This window comes from Oryctolagus cuniculus, chromosome 7 (assembly GCF_964237555.1).
Source record: "Oryctolagus cuniculus chromosome 7, mOryCun1.1, whole genome shotgun sequence".
Taxonomy (NCBI): domain Eukaryota; kingdom Metazoa; phylum Chordata; class Mammalia; order Lagomorpha; family Leporidae; genus Oryctolagus; species Oryctolagus cuniculus.
In genome coordinates this window covers 154,372,271-154,395,993 of record NC_091438.1, presented here as the reverse complement: position 1 = coordinate 154,395,993, position 23,723 = coordinate 154,372,271, and the positions used below count along the sequence as shown (strand labels likewise).

At 62.6% G+C, this 23,723-nt stretch overlaps 1 protein-coding gene and 1 long non-coding RNA gene across 5 annotated transcripts in view; one reads left to right on the top strand and one right to left on the bottom strand.

Moving 5' to 3' along the window:
- KAZN (kazrin, periplakin interacting protein) overlaps positions 1-15,968 on the top strand; it is a 1,000,963-nt gene extending 984,995 nt beyond the window's left edge. For all 4 annotated transcript variants that reach the window (XM_051834341.2, XM_051834342.2, XM_070079260.1 and 1 more), the window contains 5 exons: positions 757-988; positions 2,951-3,052; positions 3,387-3,553; positions 11,378-11,492; positions 12,947-15,968. In XM_051834341.2, the coding sequence (XP_051690301.1) occupies positions 757-988; positions 2,951-3,052; positions 3,387-3,553; positions 11,378-11,492; positions 12,947-13,111 (781 nt within the window). In that variant the 3' untranslated portion in view covers positions 13,112-15,968. The remainder of the gene's footprint in view (positions 1-756; positions 989-2,950; positions 3,053-3,386; positions 3,554-11,377; positions 11,493-12,946) is intronic.
- Positions 15,014-23,490, bottom strand: LOC138850732 (uncharacterized). Its single transcript, XR_011390886.1, has 2 exons — positions 23,262-23,490; positions 15,014-18,207 (listed from the first exon to the last, which is right to left on the bottom strand). It is a non-coding gene; the product is annotated as an uncharacterized lncRNA (long non-coding RNA).
- Between the last annotated feature and the right edge of the window lie 233 nt (positions 23,491-23,723).

Below are 23,723 nucleotides of genomic sequence, written 5' to 3'. Positions count from 1 at the left end.
GGCTGCCACCGTGTGGCTGGTAGGGGAATGACAACCAGGGGACCACCCTCAGCAGGTGCGTGCACACACCTTGACCCACTCAGAGCATCCATGGCACACCCACAGAGAAGACTGAGATGTGGCAGTGAGAGACAGAATGAAGCAAGAAGTAGGTTTCATTCGGATTCCACGAGGCGCCGCTGTGCGTGTCTGTGCAGTCTGAGCATGGTCACCTGTGCGGGGAGAGAGGGACTCCTCCTCACGCTGCATCTCCGAGTGTCAGGATGTCCCTGGCACATGAGAGTGGACACCCGGTAAGGCCGTCACACAGACGCTTCTCCAGAAAACCAGGCCGGAAGGCAGGCCGTGGGAGGGAACCGACAGGACAACCAATGACAGGGGCCAGGCCAGGCTTCCTGGGTCTCAGGGACCCTGCAGATCCCCCTGGCAGTGAGGATGGCCTGAGGCAGGCAGGCATGTCCCCAGAGGGGCGGCTCCTGCTGCTCTGTCCCCACGTCTGGCACCGATGCGGCCACTTCTCTTTCTGTTCCCTTTCGTATCAATTGCTTTCTGGTCTTTGTCTCTCTCTCCTGTCCCTCTGCCTCCATCCCTGTCTGTGCTTTCCCCACCTCCCTCTTCCTCTCTGTCCTCCCCTCCACCCCATCCTGTCTGTCTCTGTGGCTTTCTTGTCCCCCTCCCCAACCCTGTGGATGTCCCCCTCCCGTCACCTCTGCCACCTCTCCCCACCGTGCCTCTCTCCGGCTGTGTCTCCCTCAGCTTATCCAAAGCAGCCGACCTGGACCATCACTGGGTGGCCAAGGCCTGGCTGAATGACATCGGCCTGTCCCAGTACTCCCAGGCCTTCCAAAACCACCTGGTGGACGGGCGCATGCTGAACTCGCTGATGAAGCGGGACCTGGAGAAGCACCTGAACGTGTCCAAGAAGTTCCACCAGGTCAGCATCCTGCTGGGGATCGAGCTGCTCTACCAAGTGAACTTCAGCCGGGAGGTGAGCCCTGGGCCTGGGGCAGGGGCGAGGGGCCCTTCCTCCCCCCTCTGGAATCTACCAGCTGTCCACCCATCCACCCACCCACCCACCCATCCACCCACCCATCCACCCGTCCACCCATCCATCCATCCACCCATCCACCCATCCACCCACCCATCCACCCACCCATCCACCCACCCATCCACCCATCCACCCATCCACCCATCCACCCATCCACCCACCCATCCGTCCACCCACCCACCCACCCGTCCACCCACCCGTCCACCCACCCGTCCACCCACCCATCCACCCACCCGCCCATCCATCCACCCATGCACCCATCCATCCGCCCATCCACCCATCCACCCGCCCACCCATCCACCCACCCATCCACCCATCCACCCGCCCACCCATCCACCCACCCATCCACCCATCCACCCGCCCACCCATCCACCCATCCACCCGCCCACCCATCCATCCATCCACCCGCCCACCCATCCACCCGCCCACCCATCCACCCATCCACCCACCCATCCATCCACCCGCCCGCCCATCCACCCGCCCATCCACCCGCCCGCCCACCCACCCATCCATCCACCCACCCACCCACCCATCCATCCACCCACCCACCCATCCACCCATCCATCCACCCGTCCACCTGTCCACCCACCCATCCATCCACCCATCCATCCATCCATCCATCCACCCACCCACCCATCCACCCATCCACCCATCCGTCCACCCACCCATCCATCCATACATGCGTGCATCCATTCACCCCTGCCTCCTCCCAACAGCTGCGTGTCGGCCTGGCGCAGGCCTGTGCTCAGCTCAGGGCGAGTGCGGACCCTCTCTCTCTAAGAGCTCACTCTAGCCAGGGAGACCACAGGAACCAGGGGTGGTAGCACTGTGGGAAATTGTCCCAGTGAGGCCACCCGAGGTCGGATGACGACGCTTCCAGGAGGGGTCGAGGAGAACTTCCAGAGACAGGGTCAGCTAAGCTGAGAGCCAGAGCAGGGGGAGGGACTGCAGGGGCACAGCCGACACGAGGGAGGGGGAGCACACAAAGGGGCAGGGGCCGCCTGCATAGCGGCAGAGAACTGGGCGCCCTGAGGGTGGGCGCTGGGCAGGGAGCCGGGGGGGGCGTGGCAAAGAGTCGGGACTCTGAGTGCCCCCCTGATGCTGAGCTCTGCCAAGCTCCAGCTCCCGGGGCCCAGCCAGGCCATCTCCCCATGCGCTCCCCATGCATTCTCCAAGGTTTGGGGAGAGGACCAGGGAGCTCGTGTTCAATGTGGCTGCTGGGCGCCGTGGGGCTGGGTCCAGACAGTTGGTTTTTCCGGGTGTGATAGCAGAGTCAGGAGGAGAGAAGCTGCCCAATCTTTCGTCCCCTGTCACATGTCCTGCGCCCCGCACCCACCCGCCACCCTACAGGGCCTGCACACAGCGGGGAGCATGAGGACACAGACTCCGGGCTGACAAAAGGGGCAGATGTGGGTGATTGTGGCAGTACCACGTAGAGAGGAGGGGGTGACAGGCTGGGGAGCGGACAGCGAGCCCTGGCGAGGCTGCGCCCACGTGCGCTGCAGGAGCTTTGTCCAGGAGGCAGCCCCAGGGCAGCCCGTGAGCAGGCAGCAGTCCGACCCTCCTGCAGGGTGCCAGGGGGTGTCCTGTACTGGGTGACACTTGCAGTCCCCGGGGCTGCACGGGAAAAGTCTCTACAGTCACTGAGCACCTGCCACAGGGGGTAGGAAGCGGGAGGCGGAGCCAGGAGGCCACCTTCCAAGCACACAGGTCACCGCACCTCCCAGAGTGAGAGCCTGCGCCACGTGATGATGTGACTCAAGCAGCCGTGGGTGGCCCGGCTGGGACTCCTCACACAGACACACAGAGGCTCCCACCCAGGACACCAGGGGCCCTCGCTCTGCCTGTGACCTCCATGTGTCCCTCCTCGCCACCAACCCGGACCCCTGTCTCCCCATCCAGGCCCTCCAGGAGCGCCGGGCCCGCTGTGAGACGCAGAACACGGACCCCGTGGTGTGGACCAACCAGCGGGTGCTCAAGTGGGTGCGAGACATCGACCTGAAGGTGAGGGGCGGGGCATATGCAAATCCCATGCCTATCTGAATACAAATTAAAGGCAGGATAACTCCCGGTCTGTCCCTCACCCCAGCTCCTCACCCCCCACCACAGGACCCCCCGTGATGCCACACCCATCCCACGGTTGCTGAGCAGCAGGTGTGAGCAGGTGCAGCTGCCACTCCTCACTTGTCTGGGGGCTGCCAGCCGGGGTCAGGGCTGTGCCACTGACCTGAGGCGCCTGCCCTCGGGGCTCTAAAAGAGTGTGTGAAGAGGGGTCCCCCTTCACGATGATGTGAACCCCAGAAAGCAGGGTCAAGCAGCCTCACGTCCCTGCCCTCAGGAGTACGCGGACAACCTGACCAACAGCGGCGTGCACGGCGCCGTGCTGGTGCTGGAACCTACGTTCAACGCCGAGGCCATGGCCACCGCCCTGGGCATCCCCAGCGGGAAGCACATCCTACGGAGACATCTGGCGGAGGAGATGAGCGCCATCTTCCACCCGGCCAAGTGAGTGCGGGTGGCGCCCCGGCTGTGGGTGCTGAGTGCAGCGTGGGGGCTTCCGGGTCAGGGGCTCCAGGCTTTCCTGTCCCCACTGCATCCTACATAGGGAAACTGAGGCTCAGAAGAGCACCAGGCTCTGGACTGAGAGGTCAGAGAAAAGAAAGACGGAAGAGCAAGCAGGTGTCGAATAAAGCGTGCGTTAAATCGGAAAGCACGCGGGCTAACTGGGCACAAGGTGTGGGTACGGATACGGGCGCGCGAATGGTGCTTGTGGTCGGGGGAGCAGAGCGCATCAGCCCCCTGCTCATCTGAACACCTGGATCGATGCACGGGGGATTCTCTCCAGAGGACGACACACTCAGCATTAGGTGACCACTCGCTGTGTGCTTGTTTCCCTTTCCTGACAATGCGAGGTCGGCACCGCTCCCCGCCTTTACAGAGATCTGGTCAAAGGGCCAAGCTCCAGCCACGTTCACCCAGCTGATAAGCGGCAGAGTCCAGGTTCACGTTCAGTTCTGCTAACCCGGTGGGTGATGCTGGCTGCCTTCCCTCCGTGGAACCAACCTTGCCTTCTCGGGGTGAATCCCACTGGGTCATGGAGCCTAACCCTGGGTGTGGGTCGCCGGAGCGGCTTTGCTGGTGTTTTGTTGAGGATTTTCATGCCTATATTGACCAAGGCCGTTGGTCTATAGTTTCCTTGTGATGTGTTTGTCTGGTTTCAGCCTCAGGGCGGTGCTGACCTCCTAGAATGAGTTGGGAGTGGTCCCTCTACTTCCAGTTCTGGGGAAGAGTTTGGGGAGGGCAGCCCGCGGGTCCCAGACTGTCCACTGTGGGCGCTGACTACAAAGAGGATCCCCGCTAGATGCAGCCCTGCTCAGGCCTGCATTTCCCCAGGGCCGGCTTCCCGCGGGCCTCTGGCTGGGAATCCGTGCGTCTCCCCCAGGCTGGCTCACTCACTGGCTGTGCCCTCAGCCCGCCTCCTCGCCCTGCTCTCCCACTCTCAGCGATCTGACGCTGCACCGTTTCTTGGCTAAGCATTTATTGGTTGCACTGACAGAGCCCAGATCTGAACTTCAGACCCTCTCACTCCAGCCTACGCCATGAACTACCCCACCACCACAAAAAAAAAAAAAAAAAAAAAAAAAAAAAAAAAAAAAAATCCACAGGGCCTGGGGCAGCCTCTGGGCCATGCCCTGTATCGTGCAGGTGGAGAAACTGAGGCTTGGGGGTGCATCGGAGGCAGGGTCCAGCTGCCCTGGCCTGCCCGTGCCCCCACCAGGCTGATGCCCAAAGCCGCCTGTAGCAGAATCCCTGGGACGCTTACGAAGTCACGTGCCCTGGCCCCAGACCTGTGCAGGGCCCAGGAGTCTGCTTTTTGAGCATGTCCAGGGGTTCTCATGGACCCCAATGTTAGAGAGCCGGGGCTCGGCTGTCTCAGGACAAAGGCTTTTGATTCTATACCTTCCCTGACTCCCAGCCACAGCCACGGGATCTGTAAAAGGCTCAAAGTGTCCAGAGCCCTAGACAGGTGGCCACAGCGACACGTGAGCAGGCATGAGCCGGGGTGAGCAGGTGTTCATGTCCTGATTACTCCCGGACACCTCGGGGGAGCAGGGCTGTGCAGGGCAGTCTGGGACGAGCAGGTGAGCACTGGGAAGGTCCCAGCTGTGGCACACAGGGCACAGCCTTGTGTTTGATGATGAACTAGGAGGAGGGAAGTGAACCTGGGCCGGGCTCCTCCTCTGACACACGGTGAAGCCGAGGCTGGCCGGCTGGGGACCGAGAGGCTGTGGCGCCGGCCCTGGGCCCGGCCTTAGCCCCAGCCCTGTTACCACCTCCATCTGTGACGCTGCTTCCTCTCCATGTGCACACACAGCTTGGGTGCCGTGCCCCCCACGTGGGATCTCAGAGCACCGGACCACTTGCCGAGATCCTGCCGAAAGCTGGGGTACTGAAGGAACCCAGAACTAATGGGCTTCCCGGGACAGCCAGAGACCCCCTCTGTCCCTGTAGGAGCCCCCAGGGAAGCGAAACACCAGGGAGAGGCTGGGGAGGCATTGACATTGACGTTTGTATTAACCAAGCTCTTGGGACTTGGCCCAGGTCATCCCCATGGCGGGGAGGGTTAGGGGCTGGGGGTCCCCTCCTCCCGTCCTGCCAGAGGCTCCTTCTCTGTCGCTACCCTCAGCTTTCCTGAGAGAGGCAGACAAGGAATGGGGCGAGGCAGTGGGGCTGGCCCTCCAAGGTGAGTCCTGGAATGTTCTAGTTAGAGAAGCAGCCCTAGGCCATTGAGGAAGTAACAGGGGCTAAGCCAGGCTCCAGCCCTGGGTGAATCCCAGGCTGGGGGGGCCGTGGGGGAAGCAGCGAGAGCAGCCCTGTGTGTCGCTCGCGGATCACATCGCCACCAGAGCACCGAGTGTACTTCCACTCGAACCTCCCCTCACTCCGGCGGGCTGAGTGAGAAGGGGCACTGCCTCATTTTACGGGTGAGGAAACTGAGGCTGCACAGAGGTGCCGTGACCCACAAAAGCCTTGCCCAAGGCTTTCCACCATGACGGGAGCTTCCAGGTGCTGGCGAGCTCCAGGTCCCTCCCTCACAGCTGTGACCCTGCAAGTCCCTCAGAGAATCCTGGGAAATTCTGGTCCCTGTGTGTTCGTGGTCCCTGGGCAGGAGGTCGGGGGGGGACGGGCGGCCGAGGCTGACCCCAGGAGAAGCACACGTACTTCCCCAGGGCTTGTGGGTCCCAACAGGATGTCAGCTTCTCCAGCCTCCTCCATCACCATGGCAACGCCCGTGGCCAGGAGGGCGAGCAGGAGAAGGTTCTGGCATTGTCTCACGGGCTCTGCTTTGATCTGCGCTGGCTTCCTGCTTCTCGCAATGCACCTTGGCCCCCCGCCAGCCCTGTGTCCCTCGCAGGACCGGGCATCAGAGCTGCAGGGGGAGCAGACCGTGGGACAGAAGTGTCGTGATGGCCCTGCGGATGCCAAGTCCATCGGCAGCGTCAAGTCCACCTTCCTCACTGGGGTTCGTCTGAGCATCAGGCCTGTGAAGCAGCAGAAAACCTTGGCCCTCGCTCCTTAGCACTGCGCCCCATCCTGGGCCTCATGGACCCCAAGGGTCCCCGTTTTGTTTCCAAGAACGGAAGAGCTGTCCAGCCTCATCCTCTCTGCCTTCCGCCTTCCCACTCCAGGAGCAGCCCCCCACCCCCCAGCAAACAGAAAGGAGTCTGGCCCTTGACCTTCAGAACCATGACCTTGACCCCTGCATCCACAGCAGAGTCCAGCTTCCCTGGCGTTTGATCAGAGCTTTCTCAGCCCTAGCCACCATCTGCCTTCAGTCAGCAAAGCTTCCTAAACCCTGTGCAGGCCACCCCCGGCCAGGCCGTGGCCCTCTGTGGCGGGGACGTGGACATCCCGCCCCAGGCCAGCAGCTCCCTTCCGGCAGCAGCAGAGCACTGGACTTGTGTCTTCCGGGCCTCCCCTCGCGCGTGTGAGCTGCTGCAGCTGCGGGGTTCCTGGGAGGTCTCGCCCCCCTCCCTCTGTTACACGTGAGGACCAATATCTGCAAAGCCAGATGCTCCACCCAGAATTCTCTGCATCCCCGCAGCACCGATTCCCGGCTGTGCGACTTGGGCAGGTTGCTGAGCTTCTGTGAGCCACACCTTCCCCATCTGCACAGTGGAACCATAGTCAGTATCTGCCAACCTGAGGGTTGACGGAAAGATGCGGTGAAATCCGGTAGAGCCATCGGCACGGGAACCGGCTCTTTTTAAGGCGCCCAGTAGCAAATATTAGCAGCCGTGACCCCAAGCCCACCGCAGCCCTGCTGCCGTCTCCTGTTCCGTCCCCACAGAGCAATGGCTGAAGTGTGGCTCCATGCTGGACACGAGCCTCTGGCTTCGCCTCTGTCAGCCTCCGTTTCCTCATCTGTAATATGGGAATACGGTTCACATCGACCTCACGACTGGTGTGAAGATCCGGGGAGGTGCCAGGACGCAGCCTGCCCGACGACGTCCTGCACGGACAGGCAGCTCCTGTCCCCGCTTTTACACGGACACGGAGCATCTCAGCGAAGCAGGCCACTTCCTTCCGAGCCGGCCTCGGGCTGTCGCCTTTCTCTCAGTTTGCTCCGGGTCCCTCCTTAACACCCAGTGGAGAAGGTGGATGCAACCCTCAAACACACAGACCGGGGGGCCTGGAGGCCTGCCCCACGTCCGCGCCTCCCCAAGCCTGCGTTCCTCAGGGGCAGACAGCTGGCAGAGACGGAACGCGCTCGGGTCCCTCACTGCGCCAGGGGCACCCACTAGGAGACTGTGGTTCTGTAAGAGTCTGCCCCACCCGCTTCCCTGAACAGGCCCTGGGATGTGCGCGCAGGGACCAGCACGGGCTGGGCGTAGCATCCGGAGTCTGCTCCATGCAGCGCAGGACCCCAGCACAGCCCGTGGCGCTGGATTCTGGCACCCTTGCCATCAGCTGTGTGACTTCAGCGAGAATCTTGCCCTCTCAGAGCTTGATTTTCTCATCGTGTGGTAGGATGAGTCCTCCTGCTTTCCAAGGCCTCGGGGAGGGCCAGGTGCCCCCGTGGGTACAGGAGCCGGCAGGTGCCCAGGGCACAGCCTGTGGCCCCCAAGCACTCTCCTCCCCTCCCCCGAGACACCATCCCGGCACCCCGGAGTCCTGGGCCTCGCAAGTCCTAGTGTGATCCTCGTGGCTCAGCCCCCAGACCCGGGCAGCTAACCACACCTCTGCACCCCCAGGCCCTCCCCTTCCCAGGATGCCCCGTACTGGCTCAGGGGACCCCCTGCTGTGCCCCATCCTCCAGGACTTCCACGCAACAGAGCTCACCCCTCCCACTTAGCACTTCCACAAGGTCTAAGTCACGAGAGAGTTCATGACCAATTCCGGGCTCCGGAGACCTTGATCTTGTGTTTGGGTGATCCCAGGGTCTCCATGGGTTTTAACCCAAAGGAGGAGCTGACAAGGGGTTTGCAGCCCCCGTGGCCACGCGGGAAGGGGAGGTCGTGGAGTACAGTAGGGACCACCCTGTGCTCCATCCTCTGTGGCACCCAGGCAGCCCCCTTCTCTCCAGGTAACGACTCGTTAGGCCCAAAGCTGCCTCCTCGGCTCCATTGCACAGATGAGGAGACTGAGGCCTAGCCAGACAACCCACTTGCACAGGGTCTCGTGTCGGTCACTGCGTCCTCGTGACGGCCTCGTGTGAGCAGGTCCCTTGTCAGCCCCACTCTGCAGAGCACCCAGCCCGGGGGACCCAGCTGCTAAAGGGGACGGAGCCAGACCACCCATGTGGAGCCCACGCCGGCTGTCCCTGACCCCCTAGATCTCCACCACACAGCCCACGTTCAGTGTCCACGCTGGCCACCGCGTGTCTTGTGCATCCTTGGGCCAGACACGCCCCCTCCCCCCTGGGGACTGCAGTCTCTTGTTCAATGAAAACAGAAGAAACCTCAGGGCTCTCGCAGGCGCGTCTGACCACTGATGTCCCGTGACCTGGGTTTTGACGCACTTTCAAGAGACAGCAGACGAAGCTGGTCGCTGGTTTCTGTGGCTTCTGCAGTGAGAGCTGCCCCCTACCCCACCCGGGGAAATTTGGGTGGAGTGGGGAGCACCGTCGTGACCCCCTCGCATGGCGTGAGCCTCGCCGAGACACACGTGCTCCTGGCTGTGCGCCCTTCCGTCAGCCGGCGCCGTCTCCTGTTCACCGCCTCCTACCCCACCCCCAGAAGCCGTGCACAAACCATCAGCAGGTTCCTTCCTCTGCACTGGGCCATCTCCACAGTGACCCAAACCACGCGCGGCTCCCAGCTCCTACACAGGCGACCCCTGCCGACCCGCCAGCCGGCGCCAATTCCCGGGATGTGTTGCAAATGTCCACCTGCGTCCTCACTCCAGCCCTCGAGCGGGCCCTGCTGCGCTCCCTGCGGCAGCTTGGTGAGGTTGGCGCCGCTGGGTCCCGGTAGGGCAGACACGGAAACTGAGCTTTAGGGAACGGAAGTGACTTGCTCAAGGGCACTCAGCCAGGCAGCCGCAGATGCGGGCTTCGGCCACACCTGCCTGGAGACAGCCCTGGAGTGCAGGGGTCCCCCTTCCCCACTGGGACCCCCGTGGATGCCAGAAACGGCAGATTCCATATGGCATTTCTGCCTGCACACTCGCGCCTCTGATAGTCTAATTCATAATTTAGGCACGATAACTAATAACAGTGACAACTAATAACAGTAATAACTAATAGGGCCATCTTTAAGTTTGGTTGATTTGAAAAGCAGAGTGACATGGGCCGGCGCAGTGGTTCATTAGGCTAATCGCACCCCGGGTCGGGGCGCCGGATTCTGTCCCGGTTGCTCCTCTTCCAGGCCAGCTCTCTGCTGTGGCCCGGGAGTGCAGTGGAGGATGGCCCAAGTCCTTGGGCCCTGCACCCCATGGGAGACCAGGAGAAGCAGCTGGCTCCTGGCTTTGGATCAGCACAGCGCCGGCCGTAGCAGCCATTTGGGGGGTGAACCAACAGAAGGAAGACCTCTCTCTCTCTCTTTCTCTCTCTCTCTCTCTCACTGTATAACTCTGCCTGTAAAAATAAAATAAAATAAATAAAATAAAATAAAAAGAAAGGCAGAGTGACAGAAAAAGGAGAGACTGAGAGAGAGAGAGAGAGAGATCTTTCATACACTGTTCACTCCCCAAGTGGCCACAATGGCCGAGGCTCATCCCGGGCACTACTTGGAATGGATGCCAATTAGAACTTGAAATTGTTTATCTCTGGAATCTTCCACTGACTATCTTTGGATTGCCCTTGATGGCAGGTGACTGAGACACAGACAGCAAAGCCACAGTTGTAGGCGGGACTTCCTGTGTCACACGTTTGTTATGGTGGCCTGGGGTGCAGAAGGCTGCCTGCCAGGGCTGGGCCCACCCAACAGTCAGAGAAAGGCCGGAGGCCATGGGAGACCGTGGCTTGGCCGAGGTGAACGGGAGGGAGAGGGCAGCTGGCAGCGCCGAGGCTCAGGACTCGGCTCGGAGCCGGCTCTGGCCCAGCCGTGCCTGTCCACCGGATGTCCACGCGTAAACAAGTGGGCGTGGCTGAGCGCCGAGCAAACTTGATTCATAAAACCCGACAGCTGGCTGGACTCCGTCTGCAGGCTGTGACAGCCAAATGCTGCCAGGACTGAAGCTTTTCCAGAAAGAAGGGAGGGAGGGGTAACTTCCGGCGGGGGACACGTCACAAGTGCAGGGAGGGGGTGAGAGGGGACCTGCCTGATGCTTCTCTGAGCACACGGCTCAGCCACACGTGGGGACCCTCCTGCTCGGCTGCCCTGACCTGAAGAAGCTTGGCACGCTGAGGGAGTGACAACGAGACTTGGGCGGCACGGGGCGCGGAGCGGGGTCTTGGCTGTGCCGCGGTGTAACCGTGGGCAAACTGCTCGGTGCCTCTGTGCCCCCCTTACCTCACCTGGAAGGCAGGGAGGGCACCCCGATGTCCAGGCCCACGATGGAGACCAGACTCAAGTGCCCAGCTCAGTGCTGGCCACAGGCGGCCCCGCGGCTCTCAGCATTCGCAGCCCTGGCACGGCAGGAGGGTGGGGTGCCTGGCGCTGCCCGAGGCCCCCTGCTGACTGGACGGGCCTCTCCCCAGCTCCGCAGGAATCCGGGAAACTGAGCGCTTCGGGACGCCCCCCGGGAGGGCCCCCAGCATCACCCGGGCAGTGCTGGCCACAGGCGGCCCCGCGGCTCTCAGCATTCGCAGCCCTGGCACGGCGGGAGGGTGGGGTGCCTGGCTCTGCCCGAGGCCCCCTGCTGACTGGACGGGCCTCTCCCCAGCTCCGCAGGAATCCGGGAAACTGAGCGCTTCGGGACGCCCCCCGGGAGGGCCCCCAGCATCACCCGGGCAGGGAAGGAAGAAAACAGCAGCGGCATCAAGTACAAGGCTGGCCGGGTACGTGGCTCACGGGTTCACACGGTTCACCCGGGCAGGGTGCCGGCTCCCAGCTGCACCTGCGGGGGGCTCCTGCGGGGGCCTGTGGGTGGAGCCGGGTGGCAGGGAGGATGTCCCAGCTGCCACCTTCGAGGACATGCATGACGTTTGGGGCGGGGGCAAAGCCCCTCTCCCCTCCCCGCCCCCCAAGGCTCACCGTGGGGTCACCGGAACTGCAGGTCTCTCCTGCTTGTGTCGGAAGCACTCGGGGTGGGGGGCAGGGTTGCAGATTCTGGGCCCCACCCCAGGCCCCTAAGGCAGAAGGGCTCGGGTGCCAGTGCACCTGCTTGCAGCCCGGATGCCCGGATGGTGCAGGTGCCCCCCAGCTCGGAGAACCACCCACTGAGATTTTGCAGTCCTGCAAGCAGACAGGGAGCGGGAGCCGAACCTCTGGTGACCCCAGCAAAGCTGTATACAAACACAGGCAAGGGGTCTGATCACAGAGACTCCAGTGGGCAGGTTCCTAAACGGGAGCATGCAGACCCGGATGGCAGAGCTGGAGAAGGCGACAGTTCTTTCATTCGCTCAGCAAACACAGTCTGGGTGCCGACTGTGTCCCAGGCGCTGTCCCAGGCACGGGCAGTGGCAGTGGCGCAGGCAGGAATAAGCGGCTCCCTCTGCCTGAAGACGCCCCCGTGTAGGACAGGCGCTCCGTTGGAGCCACCCTGCTAGGGGAAAAGCGGACTGAAAATGCGGATCTCCTTAGCGAAGCAGAGATTCAAGGAAGGTTGAGAAACGCTGGTCTAAAAAGAAAGGCAGCCCAGCAAACAATCGCGGAGCGTTAGTGTGGCTCCTGCCAGCAGAGCGGTGCCCCACATCAGATAGCGACGCCTGCGAGGGCCTACTGTGTGCGGTGACAGCTGCCTGCTGCGCGCCAGCACCGGCCGTGGGCTTTGAAGATGGGACTCCTCCTCTTTACAGTCCCATTTTGTAGCTCCCAAGGCTGAGGCTCAGAGAGGGAGGCGGCCTGTCCGAGATCACACAGCTGAGGTGTGGCACAGCGAGGATCCAGACCTCAGCCTGAGCGTTCCCGGGTCCCACACTGAGCAGAGCATTCCTCCCCGACGTGGGAGCTCGGCCTGGCCTGCGCTCCTGCTCGGCGTTCTCACAGGTGCGCCCAGTGCACCTGCTCTCAGCTGGGGCGGGAAGGGGGGGGAGGAGGGAGGGGACTGCGGGGATTATCAGAGCGACGATGTCTGGCCTCACTCTGTAGCCAACCGAGTGCTTCCAGGTGGGAGCACGAAACGCTCTCGGTGTCTTCGAGCACAGGGCTGTTGCCGCTGATAAAAACAAGCACAGAGAGGTTAGCGGGCTGCGCCAGGTCACACAGCAATTGGCACTGCAGCGCCCCCAGAGCCCAGATCTGCAAACGTTCAGTTCTCGTCTCTCCTCGCCCTCCCCCTCTCTCTCCTCAGCTGCCCCTGGGGAAGATAGGAAGGGGCTTCGGCAGCAAAGACCCCGACTTCCATGATGACTACGGCTCCCTTCAGAATGAAGACTGTGGGGATGATGACCCCCAGGGCGGGCCCGAGCAATGCCGTCTGGAAGGCTACAACGGTCTGGAGGTCACCAACGTGTGAGGACCCAGGAGCTCCACCAGGTGCCACGCGGGGAGACCCAGGGAGGGAGCAGCCGCCCCCCGGGCCTGCCCCACCCCGGACACAGCGACCCTGGCTGCCGATGCCCCCCTACTCCTGGGCAAATCCCAGAAGCCTTCAGAGAGCTGGCAACGCAGGCTGCCTGCCTTGGGCAGCCACAGACTTGCCTGCTTAACCACAGCCCTGCCCAGAGGACCCGTCCTGGGAGGCATCCCCTCCGGAAGCCAGGGTGTGCAGGCTCCAGCCCCGAGCGGTCAGCCGCCGAGCAGCCCACGTGTCCCGGAGCCTTGAACCGGGCCGCCCAGGAGGCCAGAGGCTCACGCTTTCCCCAGCAGCCCCCTAGGAGGAGGGGACTCCACCCCGTCCCCCCGGAGCCCGTGCACCTGCCGATGCTGGGCGCAAGCGGAGCCGGCGTGTGGCAGGAAGCGCTGCCTCTTGCTGAGATGAGGGCAGCGAGGTCTCAGTAGCTGCCGCGGAGTTCCGTGCACCCGAGAACTTGGGTTTGGACTCAGGTCACTGAGGGGGCCGTCCCTCCCTGCCCCCACCCCCGTCCAAGCTCTGTGTCACACGGGGTGGGAGTGCTGGAGGCTTGGCAGCAGCACTCCCTGGGCCTGCAGATATCCTGTCCTCGGAGGGAAAGGCATGGTGGTGACGAGGCCACGGGCGACTGTGCCACGTGCGGCTGTGGGTTTGGAAGCCGGGATGGGGAAGTGCTTGTTGTCAACCCCCCGAAGCAGGTGCACGCCCCAACGCCCTAACCGATCTGCACATCCTGCAAAGCCGGGCGTGTTGGTGGTCTCGTCCTGCTGTGTGGCTTCTTCCGGGTGGCCTCACCTCTCTGTGCCTCAACGTCTTCATCTACCACACTTCTGGGCCCCTCCCAGGGTCGTTGTGCGGATTAACACTTGCTAATGTCTGTAACACACTTTTGTAACCACTCAGGAGACAGCAGGAAGGGACCGGAAGGCCGTGTCGGGGTGGGGGGGCGTCTGATGTCGCCCGGACAGCACGGGACAGACACTGAATTGCTCCTCGCCGAGGCTGCTGTGGTCCAAGCACCGTGCGGAGAGTGGACCTGGGGCATTCCACGTCCCACGCTCCACGAGCCGTCGCCAGCCCTGGGCAGCCGAAGGTGGGCGATCCCAGGAGCCCAGCCCTGGAAGCCAGGTCGGCTCCGTGCTTGAGCTTGCGTGGGTGACCAAGGGACCTTGCTGACGATGGCTGGGGAAGGAGCAGACGCGTGGGGTTTGACTTACGTCTCGGTTCTCACACTGAAGTTCCGGTGCTCGGCTTCCTTCAAGGCCGTTTACGCTGGACTCCGGGGGAGGCTTGACCGCCCGAGGCTGCGGTGGGCCGTGCCTTTTCCCTTGTGGGAAAAGCACAAACTGGGCCCTGATGATCTTGAACCTGTCCTCCCCGGGCTGAAGCCCATGGCTCGCTCGCTCCCCTTAACATGAGCGCAGTCTCGCTTCCTGCCCGACACCCGGGACTCGAGGGTGCCCGGGTAGACGTCGCCCTTCCCTCCAAAGTGGCCGCCCAGGGACACGTACCGGCCCCAGACCCGAGCCAGGGTGACATCAGCCACACGACGAGGCCTGGGTGAGGTCCCAAAGCCAGGACCTTCACACGATGGTCAGCCCCACCTGCGTCTGTATCTGGTCAGCTGGAACCCACCTGCCCACAGGTGCCACCTACTTTGTTCTCAGACTGGGTCCCATTGGGGTCAAGATGGACAAGCGGAGAGCTGGCCAGGGGCCACTGGCGGCAGCTGTTGCCCAAAACGTGCGTCGCGTTAGAGCAGGCCTGGGGCCACCTGGGTCACGCCGAGGGCTCCTGTGGGTAGCAGTGATGCTGCCACAGCGCACTGGCTCGGCCGTGAGGCTCCTGAGCCCCAGCAGCCGGAGGGGATCGGGGCTGACTTCCAACACGAGCCGGGGCGGCCCATCGAGGAACAGGCTCTGGGGTAGGATCCGGGGAGCTTGGCCAGCTGGGCAAACCCTCAGGGTCAGCTCTGCTTCCTGGGTGGGCTGAGAAGAGACTTGACAGAGACTCTGGTCGCCGATGGGCAAAGCCTGCCCCGCTCCTGTCCACGTGACTGAGTAGTGGTCCTGGGCCCTTTATAAAGGGAGGCGTGGCACCCGGCTTCGGCTGCTGTAGCCACGCCCGTGTTTGCTGCTCCCTGGGATGGGGCAAGGTGGATGGTGCCAGGGGTCAGGGAGAATCGGGGGGAGGGATCCCCCAGAGAGGGTCCCCTGCCCCAGCAGGCTCCGAAAGACCCCTTGTCCTTGGCCACACAGGGCCTCTCTCTGCAGGGTTGCTATGATCTGACTCCAGGCTACAGGAGGCAGGGAGACACCACGCACACACCTGGACGGAGGAAGTAATGGGGACAGAGACACAGTCCAGCCAGCCCGGGGCGGGGGGGGACAGCTGGGGCTCAGGTGGGAGGTCGTGGACAAGGCTGGCTGGGTCGTGGCAGAGCAGGGAGATGTGGCAAGATGTGACTTCAGCACTCGTCGAAGGCCACCTGGGACCCCCTCCAGCCCAGGACCCTCTGCGGTGGGGAGAAGAGCTGCCACCCCCAGGCCTAGCGCCCTGCTCCATCAGAGTTCGTCTGTCCAGGGCGCTGGCGCCCGACCTCTGCGCTCCCGGCCCCCAGCAGGTTGAGTGGCAGGGAAGAGAAACCCAGCAGGCGACAGCTACTTCTGGGAGGAGGCGGCCGCCGAGCCGGCTTTCTGAGCCCTGGCCACCAGGGGGCGTCGTGGCTGCCGGGGAAATGAGTTCTCCTGAATGTCTTCCCAGAAGCTAACACTGTAACAATAAACACCAGGCACAGCTGCGTGAGTGTGGGTGTGGGTGTGTTCCTGTGTGTGTTGTGTGTGTTCATATGTGTGTGTTCATGTATGTGTTGTGTGCTCATCTTGCAGCCTCATCCAGAGGGGGGGTTAGGAACCCATTTCAAAGGTGGAGTCGGAGACCAGACAGGATGAGGGGCTTGCCCCCCGACCCTGGCCTCAGTGCCACGCTAGAGGCCCCCCTTCCTCTCCATCTCCCCCTCCCCCTCCCATCCTCACCAGGTAGCATCACTCAAAATGCCCCTCCTCAGGCACAGACCGTGTGGGGACTCTGCCTCCTGCCCCAGAACCCACGGTCACGAGGGGCACACCTGACGTGGCCTCCCCTCCCCAAGAGCCCTTGGCCCTCTGGGCCGCTCCCCCCGAAGCCCTGGCACGGGCCTCTTCTGCCCCTCAGTGATGGGGGTCCCTGCCCGTGCGCGCCGATCACCGGGGGTGGGGGAGGTGCCTTTCGAATTCAGGTGCTGACCCTGGATCTTCAACAAGCTCCCAGGTGCCCCTGGTGCAGGGACCGCACGTTGGCGGTCCCAAGCTCAAGGGCAGGCAGATGGGCCTTCCTAGCAAAGCCCTGACCACACGGGGGCTGGCTGGGCTAGGGGCTCCACCCAGCCGTCCGAATGGCCCAGGTGGCGCCGTGGCTTCCCAAAGCGGCCTGGTGGTTCTCGGCGACGGCACCCAGCCTGCGTCGCTGGCTCATCGCTGAGCGTGCACCGGGTGGGGAGGAGACCGGCCTGGCACAGCCAGCGTCTGCCGCTGGCCCCGAGTCTGCATCTGTCGAGCCCCACTGGGGATGCCGTGGCAGACCTGGCGTCACGCAGAGGAGACAGGCGGCACGTGAGGGCCCGGGGCGGTGCACTTCACACGTGCGAGCGTGACTAGTTCACTTCTGAGCAGGGAACCCCGCCGAGATCTGGGGAGCTCGCTCTAGGCAGCCAGAGCCCAAGCCAGCGGCTGAGGCCGTCACTGTGCAGATGAGCCGAACCCAGCCGCCATTCTCAGAGCTTCCCGGCCATGAATCAGACTCCCGCAGCGGCGGGCGTGGCTGCGACAAGTCTCGGGCACAGAGGTAGCTGGCATTCAGAGGGTTTCCGTGGGAATTCAATGCAGACGAAAGGTGAGGCCTGGGCAGAGGGGAGTTCAGCACATGGAGAGGAGAGGGAGGAGGATTCCTGACAGCCGAGACGGCAGGTGTAAAGGCCCTGGGGTAGAGCGAGTGGGGTGGGGCTGAAAGACCCCGACATGGCTGGGTTGCAGGGAGGGGGTTCATTTTGGGAGGGACACAGGGGTGCAGCAGGGAGCAGCACCTCTGCTGGGCCTCTGCTCACCCACAGGGTCCCCAACCTGGCCCCTGCCCATCGCTCATCCCTAATGCAATTAGCACTTCCCGTCCGACTGGACACAAAGCCCTGCCTTCTGCCCACACGGTCCTCTCTCCCTCTGCTGTCTTGTGGCCACAGACTGATGTGAGGGGCACAGGAGGTGGTGCCAGGGATGCCAGGACACGGCCGATTTGGAGCCACGAAGGTGTCAGGTGTGTCTTCCGTGGCCGCACAGAGAGCCGGAGGTGCCCGCTCTCAGCGCCGCTGTGGCCATTGCTCTCCAAGGGCAGAGAGTGGGCCTCTGTACAGCTCTGCCAAAGCCAAGGGCAAGACCTGGCTCCCCCTTGCTGGGCATCTCTGGGAAAGAAAGGGCGGAGCCTAACGCAGGGCCATGGCATGGCCGGGCCTCTGAGTCTCCCTCTAAGGCTCAGAGGAGAGGGGCCACATTCCCACAATAATTAAGATTGGGCTTGTGTGTTTGTTCCAGCCACTCACTGTGTGCCCGGGGCTTTGTACAGACATCTGTAGCACCATCCCGAGGGGCCCGTCACTAACTCCATCTCACTGACAGCACAGACAGAGGGAGGGGCTGCCCCTAGTCTTCCCGGCTGGCAGAGCCACGACTTGAACTTCAGTCCCATTAAAGCCATTCTCTCAGGCCCCGCCCCCTCCGGGGCTAGAAGGCTCCCCATAGAGCACAGATGGATTGGTTCATCTCAGCATTTGATTAATCGTCCTGGGGTAGCCCTGTGCACTGAGCACCCCTACCCCCTCCATCCCCCGGCCTCCCCCTGACCGCGATGGGCCTCTCAGCTCAGCCGTGGGGCTGGAGGTGTGGGGCCGTGGAGCATGTGACTTCTCATGGACTGCATCCCCTACGCACCGGCCAGTGCTTTCTCCTTGCCTGTGAAATAAATGAACAGATAAATGAATTAATTAAAAGAATCCACAGGGCACCAGCAGGGCCCCCGAGGGGCAGGCGTTGTGGCACAGCAGGTTAAACTGCCTTTGGGGGACACCTGTACCTCATACCCTAGTGCCTGGGTTCAAGTCCCGCCTCGGCTTCCCTCCAGCTTCCCGCTCATGCGCACCCTGGGAGGCAGCAGATGATGGCTCAAGGACTTGGGTCCCTGCCACCCACATGGGGGACCCAGCTGGGCTTCCTGCCTCCCGGGTTTGGCCTGGCTCAGCCCCCACTGTGGTGGGTGTGGGGAAGTAAACCCACAGATGGCTGATATCTCTCTGTGTGTGTCCCTCTGCCTTCCTAAATAAATAAACAAGCCATTGAAAAGTCACACTGTCCAATACGGCAGCCACAAGCCACAGGCGGGTTTTTTAATGATGAATTAATTAATTAAAATGAAATCAAGTTCAGGAGCCCGCCCCTCGGGGGCTCTAGGGGCGCGTCAAGCCCCTGCAGCTGCCTGCAGCTTGCCGAGAGCACACATCTGGGACAGCGTCGGGACGGAGATGGTTCGTGGCCAGCGCTGCTGACGCTGTGTGGCGGGAGCTGGTACAGCGCGCTGGGGCAAACCTCCCCTCCAGAAGCTAACAGTTTGGCCGAAGAGGGAAAAATCAAGGCTCTAGAGAAATCCAGATGGAAAGGACAAGTCTCTGGGGCAGGCGGCACTTCTGTACCGCGGTGAGCAGTGACAAACCCAGCGCGGAGGCTGGCTCGCAGCGCAGGAGGGGCCGACTGGCTGCGGAAAGAACCGCCCAGGACAAAGACCGGCTCTGGCCAGGGCGGGATGCCCAGGCCCTCCAGCCTCCCCCGTCTCTTGGATTTGTGTCCCCCTCCCCCTCAGGTCCTTCTCAGACAGACTGGCCCCCATTGTTGGCAAACGGCCACCAGACGTCGCTGGGCGACGGCTGCACAAGGGACAGCCCCGCACCTGTCATTCCAGGTCTCGGGTGGGGTCTCGTGGCTCTGGCTCCCTCAGATAGGCACGCAAGCCCACTGTGGGGGGTGAGGGTGGGCAGGGGTCGGGGGTCAGCCTGCCCAGACCTCCTAGCCCGAGGGGACGGCAAGGCAGGCATTGCAGCCATGGAGAGCTGAGAGAATGGGGTCCCAAAAGCCAAGAAAACTCTAGTGAGCTCAAGAGGCACCTGCCCTGACAAATCTCCCCCCACCTCACCCAGACCCAGGGGCCAGGAACCATCTGCTACTCAGAGAGGGAACTAAACTGGGGCCCAGCTGCCCCGTGGCTCAAGATGCACCAGGAGAATTCAGGGACACCCAGCCCAGAGGTTCAGGACTTGCGACGGACAGCGCGGAGGCCACTGTGCCATCCTCTGTGGCAGGGCTCCCCGTCCCGGGCACTGGGGTCAGTCTCGGGCTGCTGGACTCTGGCTGGGGAAAAGGGTGGACTCCATCCCAACACGCCGCCTGCCACCCACTCCGCACGCCCACATGCACCGCGCAGGCTGGGTTTTGTGGGGACCACGGGGCAGATACACCGGCGCAGCAAGGGACAGGTTCTCTGCCACGCCCACCTCTCCTCTCTGCCGGCCTCGGAAAACTGCTGGGCCCCACCCCGTGACGTCCTGGGGGGCAGGGCTGCTGGTGACCACAGTGCCTCCTGGCAGCCCCACCCCTGCATCGCCACCAGCACCCCAGCCCTGCCGGCAGGAGGACGCAGGCTCCTGGCTGGACCCAGCCCAGCTGTGCCGCCCCAGCCCTGGGAGCAGGCTCCAAGCCCTGAGGAGAGAGATCGGAATCCGTGGAGCCGTCCAGAGCTGCGGGCGGAAGGGGAGCACTGGCTGTCCTGCTGGGACCTGAGTTGTCAGCCGTGCCCCAGAGCCACACCTCCAGGGCCTGCCGCTGGGGGCTGCCCGAGAAAACGGGCCGACCCAGAGCCTGGTGATGGATTGGGGCGGGGCAGGGAGCGCTGGGCTCTGCTCAGAGCCAGCCCTGCCTTCCACGGTTCCCTCAAGGGATGCCCAATCCTCCCACTGTTTACGGAGTTGCTAGGCCATCAGCACCAAGGGGCCATTTTGGGGGGTGAACCAATGGAAGGAAGACCTTACTCTCTGTCTCTCTCTCTCTCTCTCTCACTAACTCTGCCTGTCAAAAAAAAAAAAAAAAAAAAAAAAAAAGAAGGACACCAGTTGGCACTGGACCCACACTAGTGACCACGTTGTAACCAGATCAAATGCTGGGCACTTCGAACTCTGAAAACCCCTCTTAGCCAAGCACAGATCTGGATTTGGACTTGCACCCCAAATTGACGTATTTAATTCCGTTTTCCACACATTGTCACAGTCCCCTCCTGCAGCCTCAGGTACTGGGGCTAGCACCTCAGCATCTGAATTTTGAGAGGACGGGAGTCGGCCTGTCACGGTCCCACACTCTCCCCTCCCCCACCCGCTTGCATCACTTTGAACTTGATTTCAACGGTGTGACCCAAAGAGTCCTGGGTAAGTCTGTGCTTGGCCCCACCAAGGGGGCTGCGCGCTCCAGCATGGCACATCCGTGTGCACACACATGCACACACACACGCACATACACGCACACGCATGTGCACACGCATGCACACACACACAACCTTCCCCTGCGTTTCCAGGGCTCACTCTACGTGCACCACACAGACTTGGAAGGATGAAATACTCTTAGTTCCGTGTCCAAAGCACTGTGCTGTATTTTGACCCTGGGGTAACCTGCCATGCTTGTGCGGTGTATGGGGTACAGGGCTCTGGTTCAACCAAGCACACAGCAGGAAGAGCCGGAAGCAGCGCCGGCCGCGCGGTTTCCTTGTCCGTTCTCTGCCGTTGGAGCCTGCCCGCCCCCTCTCCCGGCTCGCTCTGCGGTGGGTGTCTCGTGTGTGTGCTTGACCGGCCCCATCTTGCTGCTGGGCACGCCCCCCCCCCCGCCCTGCAGCCTGTGAGGTCGCACAGTCAGAGGCCCAACCCCCTTTCGAGGGACGGAGTCGCCCGTGGCTCCCCGATGCCAGGCAGCCACCCGGAAACACAAGGACACCGCCCCCTTCCGGTTTCCTGGATGCATTTGCACATGGCTGTCCAGGCCAGGCCCTCCTCTGGGACAGCTCCGGTCCTAGCTCACGACAGAGGCCAGCCCAGATGTCACCAGGACACCCGGCACAAAAGCTCTTCCAGGAGCCTCAGTGGTGGGCACAACACACCTCAAAGCGACTTCAGCCAGTCCCACCAAAGTCACTTTCCATCGCTTATTCAGTCAACAAACCCCGGCTGGGTGACCACCTTGTGCCAGCCCTGTATGGGATCTGTGAGCCAAACCAGGCCAGGGCCTCCAGGGATGGACACAGTGGACAGAAAACGTGCAGCAGACACACAAACAGGGCAGGGGGAGCTGCTGCGCTGGTTTCAGGGTGACGTTCCCAGCAAACGCCAGGGTTCAGGTCAGTGGGGGCCTACACTGGAGGGGAGCCCCCTGGGGTCTGGTCCCTGGTGGGGGAAAAACCCCACGTAGTGTCCCCATGCTTGAAGCGCACCCCACAGCAGGTGGCTCCCTGAGACCCCCTGACTCTCCCGCCATAGCCACAGCCACTTCTGCCTTCATCGACTTAGCAGATGGGGTGCTTCCAGTGGGGCCCAGGCCTGACAGTGCCAGCCACGTCCGTGATGCCGCAGGCCTGAGACACCGGCTCTCTGTCCCCAGTGCACACGAAGGTGTTCACGTGTGTGCCAGGCATACACACGCCGTCTGCACCGCCGTTACCGCAAACGCTCACCGGGCGGCGCTCGGGAAGGGGTCCCGATGCTGCCTCTGTGAGCTGCCTGGGAGTTCTCCTTCTGCACCTGCCAGGAGCATTGCTGGGCGTCCACTGCGTCCTTAGCTCAGTGACTCAAACCTGCTTCCCCACGGGCACTGCCCGCCACTCTACCTCCCGACCTCTGTGCCCGTCAGCCTCGCTCTTGCGGTATTTGTTCAATTCTTCCTCTGTCCGTTGGCTGGAGAGAGAGCGGGACAGACAGGGAGAGCTCCCTCCCACCGGTTCAGTCCCCACATGCCTGCAAGGGTCAGGCCCCGTGCTGGCTGCTTCCTGCGTGAGCTCACTGAGTCCTTGCCCCAACCCCAACTCACAGGTATCTGACAGAGGCAGGAAGAAGTTGAGAGAGCACCCAGGGCCCGGCGCTGTGGCATAGTGGGCTAAGCCTCCACCTGTGGTGCCAGCATCCTATATGGGTGTTGGTTTGAGTCCCAGCTGCTCCTCTTCTAATCCAGCTCCCTGCTATTGTACCTGGGAAAGCAGTGGAGGGTGGCCCAAGTGCCTGGACCCCTGCACCCATGTGGGAGACCCAGAAGAAGCTCCTGGCTCCTGGCTTCAGATCAGCCTGTCTCTGGCTGTTGTGACCACTTGGGGAGTGAGCCAACAGATGGAAGACCTCTTTCTGTCTCTCCCTCTCTCTATCTGTAAATCTGCCTTTCAAATAAATAAATCTTAAGAGAGAGAGAGATCACAGCCAGCAGTAGCCACAGTAGGACCCCAACCCAGCTGGTTTCAACCACTATATTACATCCTCCCTTAGCCTGGACACTCTGCTCCTAGTAATAAAGCCAAAAGTAGCAACATGACTGAAAGAAAATCCTACGCCCCACAGCTGGTTCATTTACCTTGTGCTGCTCAGGTCAAGCTGATCTGATTCGGGGTGGGTCTCATGCGTGAGTATTTTTTAAAACCTCCCACGGGGTGATTCTACTGTACACCCATGGACTTGGGACCGCAGCCCCAGGACAACCTACTCCCACACAGACCGTGAACGGTCCACAGGCACTACCACCTGTCGCCACTAGATGGCGAGGCAGCGCGTTCTTCGCCAGCCCAGCCCTGCTCAGGCCAGGAAGGCGCTCAGCTGCCCCTCTCTGCCCCAGAGGGTGGCTTTGCTGGAGAAAGATCTTTCGCTTCCCACCCCCACCCCACCCCGCCGAGGGCAAGAAACACGTGCAATGTGGCGGGCCGGGCATGGCCGGGGGCTCACCCAGCCTGTCCCAGGCACAGCCCCTGGCGCCTTGCCGGGACAGCTCCAGGGTGAGGCTCCAGGTGTTGAGGACAGAGGCAGGTGGCGTGGCAGCTGGAAGCAGTGAGAGGGTGCTGGCTGGCCCTGGCTCCCAGGACAGAGGGCTTTCAGAATACCCCACGGCGGACCAGCGGGCGTGCGGGCAGCCCGGAGGGAGTCGGACACATGGGCGGAGCCGGAAGGACCTTGTCCTGCCAGCCGCCTCCCCTTCCTGACTCTCCAGAACCAGTGAGCCTAGCTCTGGCCCTGGGCAGGCTGGGGTGGGGGTGGGGCTCTCCCTGCAGGGTGACCCGTCCCAGAGCTCCGGAGCCAGCCCCACCTGCCACTTCTCAGCTGTGGGACCTCGGGCATGTGTTTAGATTCTCGGACCTCAGTCTTCTCACCCATCAGATGGGGGTGACAGTCGCCGTTGGCAGGGCTGCG